The sequence below is a fragment of the Gopherus evgoodei genome, chromosome 2 (assembly GCF_007399415.2).
Source record: "Gopherus evgoodei ecotype Sinaloan lineage chromosome 2, rGopEvg1_v1.p, whole genome shotgun sequence".
Lineage (NCBI taxonomy): Eukaryota > Metazoa > Chordata > Testudines > Testudinidae > Gopherus > Gopherus evgoodei.
In genome coordinates this window covers 76,551,685-76,569,218 of record NC_044323.1, presented here as the reverse complement: position 1 = coordinate 76,569,218, position 17,534 = coordinate 76,551,685, and the positions used below count along the sequence as shown (strand labels likewise).

General features: G+C 39.9%; 1 protein-coding gene across 1 annotated transcript in view; it reads left to right on the top strand.

The window, feature by feature from the left end:
• TRIM71 (tripartite motif containing 71) overlaps positions 1 to 17,274 on the top strand; it is an 86,376-nt gene extending 69,102 nt beyond the window's left edge. Inside the window, exons 3-4 of the mRNA XM_030551025.1 lie at positions 10,700 to 10,834; positions 13,622 to 17,274. Coding sequence (XP_030406885.1) covers positions 10,700 to 10,834; positions 13,622 to 15,073 — 1,587 coding nt within the window. The 3' untranslated portion in view covers positions 15,074 to 17,274. The remainder of the gene's footprint in view (positions 1 to 10,699; positions 10,835 to 13,621) is intronic.
• Positions 17,275 to 17,534: the final 260 nt, after the last annotated feature.

Here is a 17,534-nt window from a genome sequence, read left to right as displayed (position 1 = left end):
CTTTAAAAGGAATGTTGCCATGACATTGGAACGTAAGGATAGATAGAAGTGGTAGGTTTCTGTCATGCTGATGAACGTAGCAACTTCTTAGAAAAGAAAAGATGAAACTGCTTAAGTGGGGATAGGAGTTAGGATATTGAGCCCCCTATGTTGAGATGTCTGGAAAGCATGCAAATAACCCCAGTTGGAAGTTTTGTAGAGAGGTAAATTTATTTAAAAACTCTCTGAGGTTTTGGAGGAAACTCATTTACAACATCCTTTTCAGATTTTTAACTGAGTTAATTCAGTCTGCCGCTCCTGCTGACCTGCATCTCAGGGTATGTCTAGACTAGGATAAAAGTGGGGTGGGTTTTAAAAAACATGTTAGTGAACTTGTTTGTAAAACCCTATCTCAACAGGGCAAGTTGTATTTTTAATAGATATTTGAGGTGAGCATTAATCTGCCTTAGCATTGGCCTCCAATGTGTTAAAATATAATTTACGCCATATACAGTGGTTTCAAAACATGTTGATTCAAATAAGTTGGATAACGAGATTTTAGGAAACACAATCCTGCTTAGCCTAGGCAATCCCTTAGTTGCCTTTGCTGTGGTGTTTGACAGTAAGTTGTTTACAGCTGAAGACTGTAACAGGCCTCAGTCATTAGCAGAACACAGAGGAAGTGGTTCTGTTATCTTCCAACATCAAAGACTTCAGAGTTGGTAGTAGGCAGGGCCATTAGGGCAATGCCTTTTTGTCTTTCTGAAATAAATTGAGAGGATTGCTGAGGGGATTGCCTGTTGGCAAGGTAATAAGTAGCACCCAGCTGGGGAACAGATGGGGTGGAGTCTGACCACCTAACACTTAAGAAATTGAAAGGAATCTAGAAAGACCAAAAGCAAAACAGATCAATCTCCCCCTTCCCCAACTCACCAGTGAGTCTGGAAGGCCACCCTAAATCTTTACAATCTTATCTTACATTAGTAGGAATTTAATGTTTGAGAGAAGTGGAACAATACGCTAGTTGGTGAGGTTTTGGGGGAGAAAGGGATTTTTATTTTATTTATTTATTATTTTAAAGCTGGAATTGATGTCTTAGGTCAGCAGACATAAATTTTAAATCTGAAAACTCTAAAATGCTGCTGCCAATCCCCTGATGGAATAAAATGAGACTGATTTATCGGGACAATATTGTCAAATACAGATGCTAACTTTTTTCAGTTTGATATAACATACTGGTAATTATAATTTGATAGAGAATTGTCTGCACTGCCGCTGCTGCTGCTGAACTGATTTGAGTGCTAATGTAGGCAAGACGACAACATTTGCTCACCAGCACTGTTGCCTAGACCTACTCTGAACTGTGTAAAATGGCAAAGGGGTGAAAATGCTGGTGCTGTGTCGCACCTAGTGCTCTCACCAGTGAAACTGCATAGTTAAGTATCCCAAAAAAAGGTCCAGTATCCTCAAGGCCTGCTGGGTGTATCTTTTTTCATCACTGTTTTTACACTTCTCTTTTGCAAGGTCCTGCCTTGTGCAGGCTCTGCACTAGTACTAAGCTAGTCACTGTGTAAGAAACAGGCTTTTATTTCTAAGTTTTAAGATGCTAGGGGCTTGTGTGTGTGCTGTAAAAGGACACTGCAAACAATAGCGATAAACTTTTAGGTCAGCCTATATCTGCTCCAAAATATCTTTTTTGCAAACTGGAGCTCCTTTTAAAGCCTAGGACGAATAGAAACATGTCAACAATTTACAAATAAATCCACTTGAACAGCTTGTTTTTTAACTACCATCCCCATGCACTGAGAACCTGAAACTGACACTGATTTTGCCAGTGAAACTGGTTTGATTTTTTTATTGCTCAAGCTGAAAGAAATGTAAAACTGTAAACTCCATAATTAGGGTCAGGTCAAACAGTTTTATTCAAATCACTCTTAGATTTAAGATTTTACTTATAAAAATGGTACACCTCTATCCTGATATAGCGAGACCCAGTAATTTGGATATAACACGGTAAAGCAGTGCTCGGGGGGTGAGGGTGAGGGGGGCTGCGCACTCTGATGGACCAAAGCAAGTTCGATATAACGCGGTTTCACCTATAACACAGTAAGATTTTTTTGGCTCCCGAGGACAGCGTATCGAGGTAGAAGTGTAGAAATGTTTGTTTACCACATTAGGCTGATTTGAATCCCTTCAAGTATTTAATATTATTCCTTGTCCTGCTGTGTTTGCTAAATTCCTTGAATTAAAATTTTAGGATGGGAGGAGCGTCAGGAAAAATGAATGTTGCTAATGCTGGCATTTCTGCAAAATTGCTCATGCCTAAAAGTTTTTTGGGAAAAGCTTGTATGTAAAAAATATACAAACTAAAGTTGTGTCTGCTTTTTGCTCTAAAAATGGAGTTTTGTTGCTATTTCTAGTCTGCCAATTTTCTTGCCTTTTTAGCCTTATGTCCATCAAAACTCCCTGTTTTTGTTTTAGTCCCCTTTCCTTCAGCTCCCCTCCCAACTCAAAACAATTCCCCCTCCCCCCATCTGGCTGGTCTCTGCTCACCAGCGCTTTAACGTTGCTAGTGAAGATGTGCCCTAAGATGCTGATAGCATAGGGGAGCCACCATCTTAGTTGACGCCAGGTTGGCTTCACTTGTGTTGGGAACAATGGGAAGCAGTAGGCATCTTTGAAAGAGAGCACCTTTTGCAATAGTCCGCACTGGCTTCAGTCCCTCTGACCCCAGTATGAGATGGCAGCCATTTTGGAGGAGGGCAGTTCTTAATATAATTATCTGTAGGATACCTTTAACTGTCAACAGAAGCTGAAGAATACACTTTCCATTATGAAGGATTACAAAAAATGTCCGTTAATCCTAAAACGTCTCAAACTACTTGTTGCACCAAATCTATGCAGTGGAGTGGGTAGAAGGAAAAACTGTAGTGAGGTGGGTATGTGCACAAGGGGAAAGGGAAACTGGCTGCTTTGCACTGCTCCAGAGTGGGATAAAGCAACCATGTGGCACTGGTGAAATTAGCCCTTAAAGCTAAAGTAAAAAAGTCTTAAAGATGATGATGCGTATCTCCAAACCATTAGAAATACAATGTGTAACATTCTCTGGCATTCTTGTTTGGGGTTCATTTCTGAACATTTAAATAATCTTTTACAAAAGGAAACTTCCCAGACAAAACTTGCTTAAATTGGACCCAAGGTGGAGGGTACATATCTGTAGTTCACAGCATAAACACATTACAGGGGATGTTGTTGTAATCATCACTAAAACAAGCGTTACTAATTCAGGAAATTCAGAGTTAGGATCCCAGTGTAAATTTAAAATAAATGTAAACATATTAAAATTTGGAAATGCTGTAGTAAAGGCACTTAGAAAACTTAACTCCGTCTGTTGTGACCACATGAGTCAAAATTGAAAAATCAAATATGTTTTTTAGAAACCATTGGTTTTGAATTTAATCCAGACCAGCTAATACCATAATATACTAATTATAATTCTACATTTCTTTTGCATGGTGTCATTATAGGCTAGAATTAAAGTTACTTGCAAATGCACAGTTAAGACACCTATACCTTAACATGTTTGGATGCCTTCTAAGTTTCCTGGTCTGGTAATGCTTTTTGTGATGATAGTTATGACATCCCTGTAAGGATTTTACTCTTGAGTTCCTGATACATACTTTCAATCTTAACTCTATTTTAATGTATTTTCTATATTCACAGATAACATCTACATTAGCCAGATCCTTGACTTACATAAATTGGTATAGCTACATTAATTTCAGTGGAGCTATGCAGATTTACAAGACCTTATATCTGGCTCTTGAGTGTCACATGATTCAAAAGGGACTGGAGCAAGTCCTTGTCTTTGAAAGATCTAAATTGTTTTCATGTCGCTTGTCAGTGGGATTATCAGGTAATCCTTTTATGTAGATTTTAAATAGCATATCTCTGTCAAATCTTGGAACAATAGGGAAAAAATGGTTCTAACAAGTCAGTCATTTTTATGCTGTTGATATAGATTAAATCAGTCTGATGGGAAATAATCAAGATGGAACTGTTTCTAGAAATTTATGCCAGCATTTGGCGCAGTTTCTAGCTTCTCGTATATTGATAGGAGAGAAGTAAAAACTTGATGCAACATAATGTTATAGCATTTTATAATGATTTTATAATGATTGGATATTGTTTTCTTCATATATTCATCTTGTCTCCTAAAGAGTGGAAAACAGATGTGCTCTGAGCTACGTTTGAATAGTCCTCATTGTACACAACACAGTTCATAAGCAGATCTCTAATGTTCCTTTTCTCTTTTTAAATAAATGCACCTCTTTTACTGTGAGTGTCAATCAGTTTCTAGTTTCTTCCAGCATCCAGCTGTGGTACCCATGCCTTTATATTGCAATGAATGTAACTGATACCCTTTAATATCGAGACATCTCTGAAGTCCTAGTCCCATGGTCTCTTGAGTGTCACAGTAGTAGCCTGTCTCTCATTAAATTGGAGAATGCGCTTCCTCAGTGTATGTAGTCCAGCCAGAAGATGCACTTCTCTGCTAGAGCCTGAAGTGTCCTTGAATGCCTCTGATACCAGTTTACTGTTCCCCCTTTTTGTGGCAGCTCCACTCTGGCTATGGAGTATAGGAACTGGTTGAGCAGGTCTGGATCTGTTGTCTCACCTTGGAATGGAATGTTTGATTCAAGCATTACACATTGGGCTCCTGAGCCCAGATCCTGCCTCTCACTATGTTTATATATGCTGGGGTGTTCCTATAGCACAAGTGCTTTGAAAATGTAAAGAGTTGTCTGTGTAAGTACTAAGTAATTATGGCTATTAATAATAAACTGAAAAATGACACATCCTCTTAAAAACTCCCAGGCACTTGGAGAACAAAGACTATCCAAATAGAAGCTATTGCAGTGTATATATCAGGGGTAGGCAACCTATGGCACCGGCTCCAAAGGCAGCATGCAAGCTGATTTTTCAGTGGCACTCTTGCTGCCTGGGTCCTGGCCATCTTTCCGGAGGGCTCTGCATTTTAATTTAATTTTAAATGAAGCTTCTTAAACATTTTAAAGCCTTATTCACTTTACATACAACAAAAGTTTAGTGTTATATTATAGACTTATGGAAAGAGACCTTCTAAAAACATTAAAATGTATTACTAGCACACACAACCTTAAATCAGAGTGAATAAAAGAAGACTTGGCACCCCACTTCTGAAAGGTTGCTGATCCCTGGTATATATAATAATATGTGCTTTGAAATCTGAAAGTATGAATAATACAGTATGCCCGACATTTCCTCTGATACTAGAGTTCTGTACACTTTGCACAGTTGCTACTATACAAGTAGGTTTGTGGCAGAGAGCTGGCAGTATTGAAAGGTTGCTAGCAGCAATAGCTCAGTGACTGGCAGTGTTTCAGTGCTACAGCCATCCTTCACTGAGACTATTCTCACTTCCACAATCATCTGGGGTTTTGGAGTGACTGCTTTTTACACCCGCACGCGTTTTATTGTGTGTGGTGTATTTTAAGGTTTAGGCTATGAAAACAGAAATAAAAAGACAACAAAATCTGAGGCAGGTCAAATCCTGAAAGATCAGTCTTTGTCTTTTGAGCACTACATTTTCATCATCTAGGTAGATCACTCCAAACTAACTAGAAATGATCAATAAATAGTACGACTCAGTAAACCACATTTTGGGACTCTCTGTAGGAGGCGATGTGTTCTATGGATCAATAGTCAACCAAAAATGGAGCTTATTCTTTTGTGGCCTTAACAGTAGAGTATTCCTGAGGTACTTATTGAAAACCAAGCTGAGAAAAAGAAACTAATACCTGAAACGAAGACAGATTTACAAATAGAGCTTTGTGGCTGCCTGAACTGTGATTTCTAGAGAAGATGGAAGTGTCAAAACAGTGGGTGGCAGAATTTTGAAGTCTATGGAGAGCTAGGAGAGTTTTATTCAGATAAGAGTTAAAAAGATTTCTACTTGAACTGGATAATTAGATTACAAAATTGGCCTTGATTGTGTGGAGGATTCATTTTGTCTTGGATTTGTTCCTTGACTATCTTGAGGAAAGGTAACCTGTTAGAGGAAAATACAAAGATCCACATTTATCTTAATTATACACCATGTTTAACAACAACAACAACAAACACACAAGGCTCCTAGCAGTATTAAAGTGACAGTTTTTAAAATGAGATTACCTCTTGCTGTAGCTGGTGAAGCTCCAGTTTAATTTCAGAAACACTCAGCTTTTCACTGCAGCAGAGGAAGCTGATAAATATTTAGATTATTTGGCCAATCACAGGTGAGGTAGAAGATGAGCAATTCATTTTTCACACCTCAGACTAGGACTGAATGAATCTGGGTCTGCCTCCCATAGCTTCACAGGAGAGTTATGTGTGCCTTCTGCTGAGCACTTGCTTTCAGACCCTCTTTAGTTTTATTGTTTGTTTGTTTGTTTGTTTGTTTGTTTGTTTGTTTGTTTGTTTGTTTGTTTAAATGCAAAACTGGAATCATCATCTTCTAAACTATTCAGTTGGCCAACACAGCTGGTTCTTAGAACAAATGAGCTGGTTCATAGTTCTCAGAGGCCACTTGGAAGGCTGTCTAAAGCAGACTCCTAAGAGGAAGTAGAACTTGCTTCTCATCTAACCCAGATATTGCAGCCCTTTCATTGAAGGGGAGCTCTTTCTTGTTTCTGTGGGAGAGCTCACAGACAAGCAGACTGTGATTACAGGAATAAAAATGGGCTGCTCCCATCTCCATGCATCTTTCTCAGAATCCTCCTCATCACTCCATTCTCTCTGAGGCTGCAGTTCCTTGACCTAATCTGCTGAGCCACAGAATCTCCAGTGTTCCTAAAACACAGACTATTTGTTAATTTGGTCTAAGTTATCTGGGCTTTGAGAGACTGAATTTAGGTGCCTGGAACTTCAATATCCCTTTTTTTTTTCTTTTCTTTTTTTTTTTTTTTCTGTTTCCTTTTTAAAGTAACTTCCTGTCTGCTCTTATCAAGGAGATTTTCTACCAGTCAGGAATATTGCTTCCCTTGTCTTAAATTTAGATGTTACCCACATTTATAATCAGATTATAAAGTTCTAGTATGACAGTCTTTTACTGAAAGTGATGTTCTTAAAAGTTCGTAACCCAAGTCAGATTTGATCCAGATGTCATAAGATTCTATAAACAATTTCCCTACCAGCCCATCCAGTGACTGTTACCACAAGACTCTATACCTAGTTTGAAGCCCTTACTAGATAGACAGCTACTTACAACACTTTTTCTCTATTCTGTTTCTCAGGATTGCATTTCTGAGGATTATTAGCCTCAGCTGTCAAAACACGAGGCCCTAACCATACAACCCTGGTGTATTGCGCTTTCCAAGCTTCTGAAAATGGTATTTAGAAAGGAGTTCGCTCTTATTGTGAAATTGAACGGTCCTTCACAGATGGAAGGAAATTGCCTTGCCTGCATTCTGACTATCTTTGTGTCCCTAAAGAAAAGTAATGATATCTAGATGTTCACATGGCCTTCAATCTGTACATTTTTAGAAAAATAAACTCTTAATCTATCACACAGTGATTACGTTTTTTTAAATGAAAGTGGGTGAAATCTTTGATTGTGAAGTTGCTATAGTGATGTATATTGGAGGTCAGCAGGGCCACAAGTGCCAACTCTGACCATATCTATGCAAAAACTCAGAGTAATCATAAAATACCAAAACTATAGTACAGGGTAACAGAAGGCAGATTCTTTTGATTAGGATAAACGAGGCACATTGTAGTTTCAGTTGGGTAAACTTAGAGCCATGATTGTCAGAAATTAATACATCTTCATTATTACCTTATTGATTTGTTGTCTAAAAGAACTGACCATGTTAAAAGAACCTCCAATCTTGGGGGAAATATATGGGTTTTGCTTGTTGTTGTAAAATATAAGTGAAGAGGCACAAAATAAGTTTCTGAAAACTACTGTAGAACTGATATCTCCATGATAGGTCACTGCCAAAAGTTTGACCAAAAAATTGTCATTTTGCTTTATGCAGGAATGGGAAAAAATGGTGGTGAGTGGCAGAGTTAGGGAGAAAAGGGGAATAGTCATTTTAATCACACAGCTGAGAGTAGTGAACTTTTAATATTGTGATCTTTAGGTACATACTGGAATAGTCTTGGAGGAAAATAATAAACTGGAAAAACACTTCTAAGCATGCTCAGTGGGCATTAACTTTCTTAAAGCAAAGCCTAAGCTAGCCCTAGCCCTGTGACAGAACAATGCATGTTTCCCTGTGTAGTTCAGTAGTGACCGAGGCTTTCTGACATATGCCAGGATTTTTCTCTGTATGAGAGATTGTACAATACTTCTATTCTGACCCAAAGCAAAAACTCCCCTATCTGCAACAGGGACAAATTGTGAGCATAGGAGGATCTGATCATATATTTTTTTTTTGCTTTATTTTGCAAATGCTAAGCTTTCATTTAGTTTTTTTTTCTCCATTTCAAACCTCCGGCTATCACAGGGCAGAGATTTTGCTGTCTAGTAATCCAGACTTGCAGAAAACTATCTCTAGCCAAATAATAGAAGCCCCAAGGTTCAGAACGTCCCAGCCCTACCACCACCACTATAGTAATTCTCTTTTAAGGAGCCTTGATTTTAAAAATGCAGACTTGTAATTCATGAACTTCTGGGTCTACTTCAGGCTTTGCCACTGGCCTTGCCTATGTTACTTTAGATTGAGGTCTCCAACGCAGTGCCCACAGGGGCATCTAAATGTGCCTGCATCCTGGCCTGTGGTGGAGCATCTGCCGAAATGCCGCCGAATTTCTGCGGCATTTCTGCGGCGCTGCCTCTCGATGATGCTGCTTGCTGCCGACAAGTGACGTCATCAAGAGGTGTCTCCACTGAAATGCTGCAGAAATTTGGCGGCATTTCAGCGGATGCTCTACCACCGCCACGGTCCTTCATCTGGCGCCCGCCAGACGAAAAGGTTGGGGACCACTGCTTTAGATGGCACAGCTTGATGGCTCCTGACTTTCCTATTGTAGATGCAGCCTCTCAGTCTGACTTCAAACATATCTTTTACCTACTGTGATTCACCACCTAGCTGTAAAATTGGTACTTAACTTCCTTGGGATGGGGTTGGGTGATGTCTCTGTGAGTTAATTGTGTGAGGCTTAATTTTTAATCTTATATAGTCAAATTAACTTGTCTGGGGATTTTGTTTTTCTGGTACTACAGACGCCCTCAAGTTGCCCTGCCAATTTTTATTTTCATATGTTTAAAGATACAAACCCTCTTGGTGTGTGAACAACAAATAGGGAGAAACAATTGACCTGCTATATTGGGGAGACATTGAAATGGACTTTACACAAAGTGATGTCAAATGCACAGATAAAAGACATTTTTTCAAAATTTTCAGTTACAGTAATTTTTAGGTGTCACTTGTCTGAATTTTTTTTTCTATCTCCTATGGGCTCCAAGTATGCCTTCTAAGTTTCTCCTTTTTAATGTTTGCACACCACTTCCGTGACTGCATTGTATAAATGCTGATAGTTTCACTTTATTAAATATAAAACAGGAAAGTTGACTACACTTGTGGCGAGAGGACTTGAAGTTTCAATCTCTCTCTAAGATTTGCTCATGTCTCTCCAGTTTTAAAGTGTCAATAGACTTTATTTTATTTTCATGTGCCAACACTCCTTTCTCCAAATTATATATAAAAAGTATTGCTGTCTACATACAATTGACTTGCATAGAAATGGCGTACCTTAGTACAGTGGTCCCCAAACTTCTGAGGGTCACAGTCCCCTTTACCCATGTCTGGGCTCCCACCCTGCCCAGGGCCAGGAGAAGGGCTGTGGCTCGGGCTGGTGGTGAGGGAAACACAGACAAGGGTAAGGGGGCTGAGGTTGGGGTTGGATCTGGAGCTGTGGCCAGGTGCCGAGGTTGAGGGTGGGAGCAGAGCCAGAGCTGGGCTGCAGTGGGGGCCAGCAGTCTGGCCTGCGACAAGGTGCAGCTCTGCTCCCAGCCCTGCTCCTAGCCTCTGCTCTGGGCTGGGAGTGGGGCTGGGAGCCAGGGACGGCTGGGAGCAGGATCAGAGCAGAAGGGCTGGGTGGTGCTCCCTCCCTATCCCTGTGGGGGCTGGCCCCCTGCCCACTGCACCCCCCCCATACATTCCTTCATGCCCCCCTATGGGGGTGTGCTCCACACTTCGGGGACCTCTGCATTAGTGGAAAACAGAAGTCTTACTAGAAGACTTGACTTGTATCCTGTAGCAAATGTATTGTTAGTCTAAAATACTTGGGGATAAGGAGGTCATTTTGAATTCTCAACATACATGTCTAAAGAATGTAGGTTTGATATCGGATTTAATCAACATTGTGTACATACTGGACCAAATTGTACATAACTTGAATCCTGTGCAACTCCACTGGTATCAGTGGGGTTTGCACAGGCTATGTTGGGGAATAATTTGGTCCTATGTAGTGAATTTCGTATAAATTCCAGCATCTAATCTGTGAAACTGACATGCACTCAGGAAAACTACATAAAAACAACTGCCTTGAACTTTGTCCTACAGCAACATTGTGAGAGCACATTGACCTGTTTCTGTTGTAGTGCTGGAGGCATTGGGTTAAATGTAAGAGCCATCACCTAATGCAACTTAAATTGGTTTGACTAAGCAGTATGTGTGTTCTGTTTGTTCTCCAGCTGAGTATTGAACAGGCCCAAGCTGTGGCAGAGCAGGTTGAGATGAAAGCAAAGGTGGTGCAGTCTGAAGTCAAAGCTATGACATCTCGACATAAGAAGGCCCTGGAAGAACGAGAGTGTGAGCTGCTGTGGAAGGTAAAAAGCTTTTTATATAAGTATATTTATCTGTTCTAGTTACTAACAATTAACCTTTAAGATGGAAATCTGACCTGTCTTTAAATTAGAATAGGGCCATGTTATGATGAGTTGTATTTTGAGTGGTATTTACAACACAGGTAGTCCCATTTTAAAATCAAGTTGAGGATTAAGTTATTTTCACCATGAATGAGGATGGTAGAATCTGGCTCATAATAAATTAGATAAATAATTTAGATTCGAAATGTGTACTCTTAAGAACAAAAATTTACTGTCACAGTGGAATGAATAGGAAATGCAGTAGCCCTGATTATTGCTGGATCTGCAAACAGAGCTGGCCAAAACACAGGATTTCTGGTTCACAGTGAAATTTTGAAATTTGGTTTCTGTTAGACTTCTGCATGGCCCTGCAGCAACACAGCACAGCTCTGGGAACAGGACTTGTTCAGTTATTAAACAGAGGAATTCTGACAACTTCTTTCAAGTGATGGTCCCTATTATATTCCACTGAGGATTTATGCATGCCCACCATGCATCTGCAGCTGGAGATTTTAAAATTAATAGTGTCCATTGGTCCACACTGAGCCCTTGTCTTGCCTCGTGGTTTCATCCAAGGTGATAAAGGGCGGGGCAGACCGACTGCATTTCCAGTTCCTTCTCACTGCTGCATTGTCTGGGTTGGAACTATTACTGTCCTCTTTTATATGTGATGCACTTAAAAAATATACAGTTGTACATAGCTAATTTGAGGGGTTTATTGTTTTTATAGTCGTGTTATAGTTTTAGGAGTAGAATTGGGTTTTTTGGGAGGGAGTTTTGCTCAGCATGAGTCATTTCTCTCTCTCTCTTTCCCTGTCCCTGCCCCCGCAGTGCAGGTACTGGATTATGTGGAAACCTTAGGCTTTAAAATATGCGCCTCCTGCCTGTGTTCCTTCTCAGTTCAAGCCTCCAGGGTGGTTACAGACAATTTAGTGGAGGACTGTAAATGACACAGTGATAAAATTAAAGACTTTGCTCAACTAACTATTTTATATGAAATAAACAGGCTTCGCTATGTAACCATTCGCTGCTTTTATACTCCCGTTCTAAGGTGAAACCATCCATCTAGAGGTGATCAGTCCCTGAATGACAAGAATGGGTATAAACCTTTCTCTGCTGGATGGGTGTGCCTATCTAAAATCAGTGTAGTATTCTTTTTATAATCAATTATTACAATAGCTTAATTAGCATTACAGCCACCTTTTTTTACCATAATTAAATATTTTCTATTTTCTCATCGGCTATTTAACATTAAACACATTAATTAGCATCTGAATAAATACATATCAATAACTATCAATGTAACATTTTCCAAAATTTTAGCATTTTATCTAAAATACTTGTAAAAAAACAGTTAGGACCAAAACAAGTTTACAGCATGACCTGGGGTTATTTCCTAACTTATCTCCAGCTTGCTTCTGAGCTGTCTCACTCAGCATTACTCCTCACTGTTGTCAAGCCCCAAACTTAGGCCCAACAACATGTTCTTCACTTACATTTTAGCATATTTCTATTTCAGAAAAACAAACATCACTTCAATAGGCTACACGTCTCTAAATTTTGAAAGTTGCTATTGTGACATAAACTGAGATTTTGGTTTTCCTCATTTTAAAAAACTAAAAAAAAAAAAAAAGGCAGAGAATATCTTTTTACCACTTCCCAGCACTCCTTTGTACAGGTGTGATTCCACATGTTCACAGACACCAGATTTATTTTCAGAATTAATTTTAAAATAGCTTGCTTTTTTGAAATGTATCTGTAAAAGAGGAAATGACCAACTGCTGACAGCTTTGTCAAAGTTTTTCTTTTAACTCAGTACATCCAGAAAAAAAATGCAAGTAGCGTTTTAGGCCTAACTTTTCAGAGGTGATTAGTGACTTTCTAGTCACTTTTGAATATTAGGCCTTAGGGGGCTGTTCTAAGGAAGGGATGAGCATCTTTTAAAAACGTCCATATTGAAAACACACTTGGCAGAAACTGCATACCTTGTAAGTTTAATAACACATGTCCACACTTCCATTGCAGAACTTCTTTCTTCATCTGTTAAACAGTCAAGGAAACCTATAACTGCAGTCTTCAAACATGATGCACATTGACCAGAGGGACACACTAGCTGAAATTTCTAAATGTTTGCTTGGCTGCATAACTGATGGTGGAGGTACACTCTGTAACAATGAAGTGATTACACATTTCATTAACTTTCCAAGGCATATGTTTTTGCCATTAACATCTTGAATGGATTTCTAAAGTACTGGAGAAAAGCACCCCACCCAACCCCCCACACTCCCACAAACTTGAAAAAAAATTGTCACTGTGCCTATAAATCCTATTATGCTAGACATTTAGTGCTCCCTGTGATTGGACGATGGGACAATTGCAAAGCAAGGAGACTTTTTTTAGTTAATAATGACCTTATAGCAAACTAATGCAGCAAAACTTCATAGCAGAAGTGTGTGTTGCTTTTAAGTAAGGCTGTATTTGTCAGAGGAGGGACCATGATTCTCAGCAGGTTCATTTTGCAATAAGCATCCACATTTCCCCTAATTATTTTCCACACATGGACCACATCTTCATAGAGAGTTTGTCCTGTAGATCACTTCCCCTTTCATTCATGATCTCCTAGCATCCCTGTGGCAACTACACTACAATTTTATGTAGGAATTAGGAAAGCAATACTAGAAAAATATTTCTGAACTGCTAGCTGTCTTTTAATATAAATGTAATGGGTTTGTTTTGTTCGTTTTTAAGGTGGAAAAGATTCGTCAAGTCAAAGCCAAGTCCCTTTACCTGCAAGTTGAAAAGTTGCGTCAGAATCTAAATAAACTGGACAACACTATTAGTGCAGTTCAGCAGGTCCTAGAGGAGGGTCGTAGCATGGATATTCTCCTAGCTCGGGATCGCATGCTGGCTCAAGTGCAGGAGCTGAAGAATGTGAGAGGCCTTCTACAGCCGCAGGAGGATGATAGAGTCATGTTCACTCCTCCTGACCAGGCTCTGTATATGGCCATTAAATCAATGGGGTTTGTCAGCAGTGGGGCTTTTGCTCCTCTGACCAAAGCCACTGGGGAAGGTCTCAAACGTGCACTACAGGGCAAAGTGGCCTCCTTCACAGTGATAGGCTATGACCATGATGGTGAACCACGCCTTTCGGGGGGCGATATGATCTCTGCAGTGGTGATGGGCCCTGATGGAAACCTATTTGGTGCAGATGTCAATGATCAGCAGAATGGAACCTACCTGGTCAGTTACAGACCACAGCTGGAGGGAGAGCATCTAGTCTCTGTCATGATGTGCAACCAGCACATAGAGAACAGTCCGTTCAAGGTCATGGTAAAATCTGGGCGCAGTTACATTGGTATTGGACTACCAGGGCTTTCATTTGGCAGCGAAGGAGACAACGATGGCAAGCTGTGTCGCCCCTGGGGAGTTTGTGTAGACAAAGAAGGGTACATCATGGTTGCTGATCGCAGTAATAACCGTATTCAGGTGTTTAAGCCCTGTGGCACCTTCCACCACAAATTTGGCACTTTGGGTTCCAGGCCTGGTCAGTTCGATCGCCCTGCTGGTGTTGCCTGTGATATCTCACGTAGGATTGTCGTGGCTGACAAGGATAATCATCGCATCCAGATCTTTACATTTGACGGGCAGTTCATTCTGAAATTCGGGGAAAAGGGAACCAAGAATGGGCAATTCAATTACCCATGGGATGTGGCAGTCAATGCTGAGGGCAAAATCCTGGTCTCTGACACGAGGAACCATCGGATTCAACTGTTTGGACCTGATGGTGTGTTTCTGAATAAATATGGCTTTGAAGGGGCACTCTGGAAGCACTTTGATTCTCCAAGAGGTGTAACTTTCAATCATGAAGGTCATCTGGTAGTGACAGATTTCAACAACCATCGCCTCCTGGTCATCCATCCAGATTGCCAGTCAGCACGCTTCCTTGGGTCAGAAGGCACCAGCAACGGCCAGTTCTTGCGCCCACAAGGCGTGGCTGTGGATCAAGAGGGTCGCATCATTGTGGCTGATTCTAGGAACCATCGAGTGCAGATATTTGAGTCAAATGGTAGTTTTTTATGCAAATTTGGCACTCAGGGAAGTGGCTTTGGTCAGATGGACCGACCTTCAGGTATAGCTGTCACCCCTGATGGCATGATTGTTGTGGTTGACTTCGGAAACAATCGAATTCTCATCTTCTAATCTGTGTTATCTGAATTAGGAAGAAACTGTCTCAGGGAAATTCTTTTTAAGAGAACGAAAAAATACAACGTTAATTCAAACCTACCTCATCTTTAATTTTTTACAGATGAATGTACTTATCTTTTCTGCAGGGAGTGATCCTGTAAAGTTATAAATTCTATCTACCTCATTATCTTTGTGTTCTCCCCCTCCCCCCTGTCCTCCCCCAGCAGTAAGTTTTACCTCTTCCCCACATGGGGCATCATGCACAAACATGTGTTGCTGTGCACAGTAGGTGGTTGCGTGATGAATTCTGTAGACAAAGCCAAAAAGGCGCTCTATAATTTTTTTTAATGGGGGGGGGTGGAATCAGTAGCATTAGATATTTGTAGAGGATTTGTGTTCTTGATCATACTGTGGTTTTGTGGGGGGGAGGGTTGTTAGATTTTTTGTTTTTTTAAATGCTGCTGCAGCAGAGAACTTTTTCCTGTTCTCCTTTTTATACCTCAGTGTGTTTGATTTATCGTTCAACATAGTGTCTTGTTCCCAGAAGACTTTGATCTTTTTGTGGAAGTGGGTGGGGTTCACTAGTCAGGAAAAGCAAGTTTGCTTTTTTGCATATGTGTTTTGAAAAATGCAGTAATCCTACAGCACAAAGTGAAACCCCTGTGAAAATGCACAAATTGCTTGTGGGGTGGGGGGAGGGAATCATTATTGGTGACTTAGTGTAGTTGTCATAAAAAGTTTAATGAAAAAAGCAGGACTTTCTGTAATGTGTTCTCTATTCTATAATTTCTTGATAGCCTTTTGTCTTATTATTAGTCTCATTTTAAAATAAGGTTCCATTCTTCCTTCCGTCATATGTATGTCACTGTTATGTGTATCGATGCCTGTTACAAGGAGCATCAAAACATGGAAGAATTGAACCCTGGAGTTAAAATGTGTTTCATGTGAAATGGCTGTAATTTGGTTTGGTTTTGTTCCCATAAAGGCTTTAGTCAGGGGAGTAAAGATTAATAGGTTTGTCAGGACAAAGTAAATTTTCCCCAAAATAAACATAAAGCACAACTTTGGAAATTCAGGGTGCATTTCAGAGAAGTCCACATTTTTAAAAAATCAGATCACAAAACCAGTCAGTGACATCAGCTGAACTTTTTGTTTTCTTTTTCCCTCATCCCTCCCCTAAAAAAAAAAAAAAAAAAAAAAAGTTGGATTGAAAGGTTCAAAGAACATTTTTTAATGTACAGGCATTCTTAATGGCCCCTGGTGAAAGGTAGCCAGCATGAGGCAAAATGGAGCCATATAAAGCTCTGCATCTTCATTCCATGGCATCACCGAAAAACTGCATTTAAAATGGGGTCACCATCTAAAAACTACACTAGCCAGATTCTTTAAACTCTATAAACTGCAAAACTTGGCTCCAGTGGGGATAGGAATTTCTTGTTTTTCTGAAAAGCTGAGATACTGAGGTGGGGCTTTGGTTTCCATGCCATGGGAATTTGATTCCTTACTGTGGATTACAGTCCACATTTCAATAGCTTGCATCTTAATATGTTAGCTATTGATGTTGACATGGACTCTTGAGAAATTGCCTTGCCTTCTGGATGGGACTGTTATTGGCAAACCATAAAGGCTAATATAGAGGATGGAGAGTTTTTGCCCTGTGCAGAAATTGAAGAGTTCATGCATCAATTAGTTTTTTTTCTTCTGCAGTGGTGTAAGATTAGTGTTATCAGTTCCAGCAAGAGAAGAGCCCTGACTGAGAAGCAAGGTTATTAACTAAAAGGCTGATGGAAACAGAGTTCATCTCTTCCCCCAGCCACCACATACGTAAGCAACCTGAAAAATTGAAGGCCTCTTTTCATATTAAGAAATTTCAAGGTGCACTTTCACTTGCTTCCACTGCTTTCCCTATTACTGTAACATCACCAAGAAATTCATTTCCTCTTTTTAGAAATCCTAATCATTTGTCCAGGCTAAGACAGCAGCCGCTTAGGAAGGTGAGGATTTTAAGAGGTGGACAATGAAGAGGGAGTCATTGAGATCACAAGAACCCTTTTAAAACATTATACAGGATAATGTAACCGTGCTACTTTCAGCTAACACCTCATGAAGCAAATGCTCAGCAATGGGTATCAGCTGGGCTAAATTTTAGGGATAGTGTTGTTTAAAAAAAAAAAATCCAAGATAATCTTTTAGAGAGATCTGTCATTAAACTTGTATACGGCTCTTCAGAATTTGTGTGTAATAGAAAGCAAATTACTCCTTTTAGCTTTCACAGCCCACTTTCCTTCCTTTTATGGTAGCCCATGGAAGTTGATATTGTTTGTTTGTGTGTGTGTTTTTCTGTGTTTTTTCACTCACTGAGAGAATTATTTGTAACTTGGCTGTGAAAACAAATTAGACTCAGAGACCTAGATACCAAAGATAACCGGTTGAAAGCTTTAATTTGACAACTTGCAGAATCTTTTCATTTCACCTC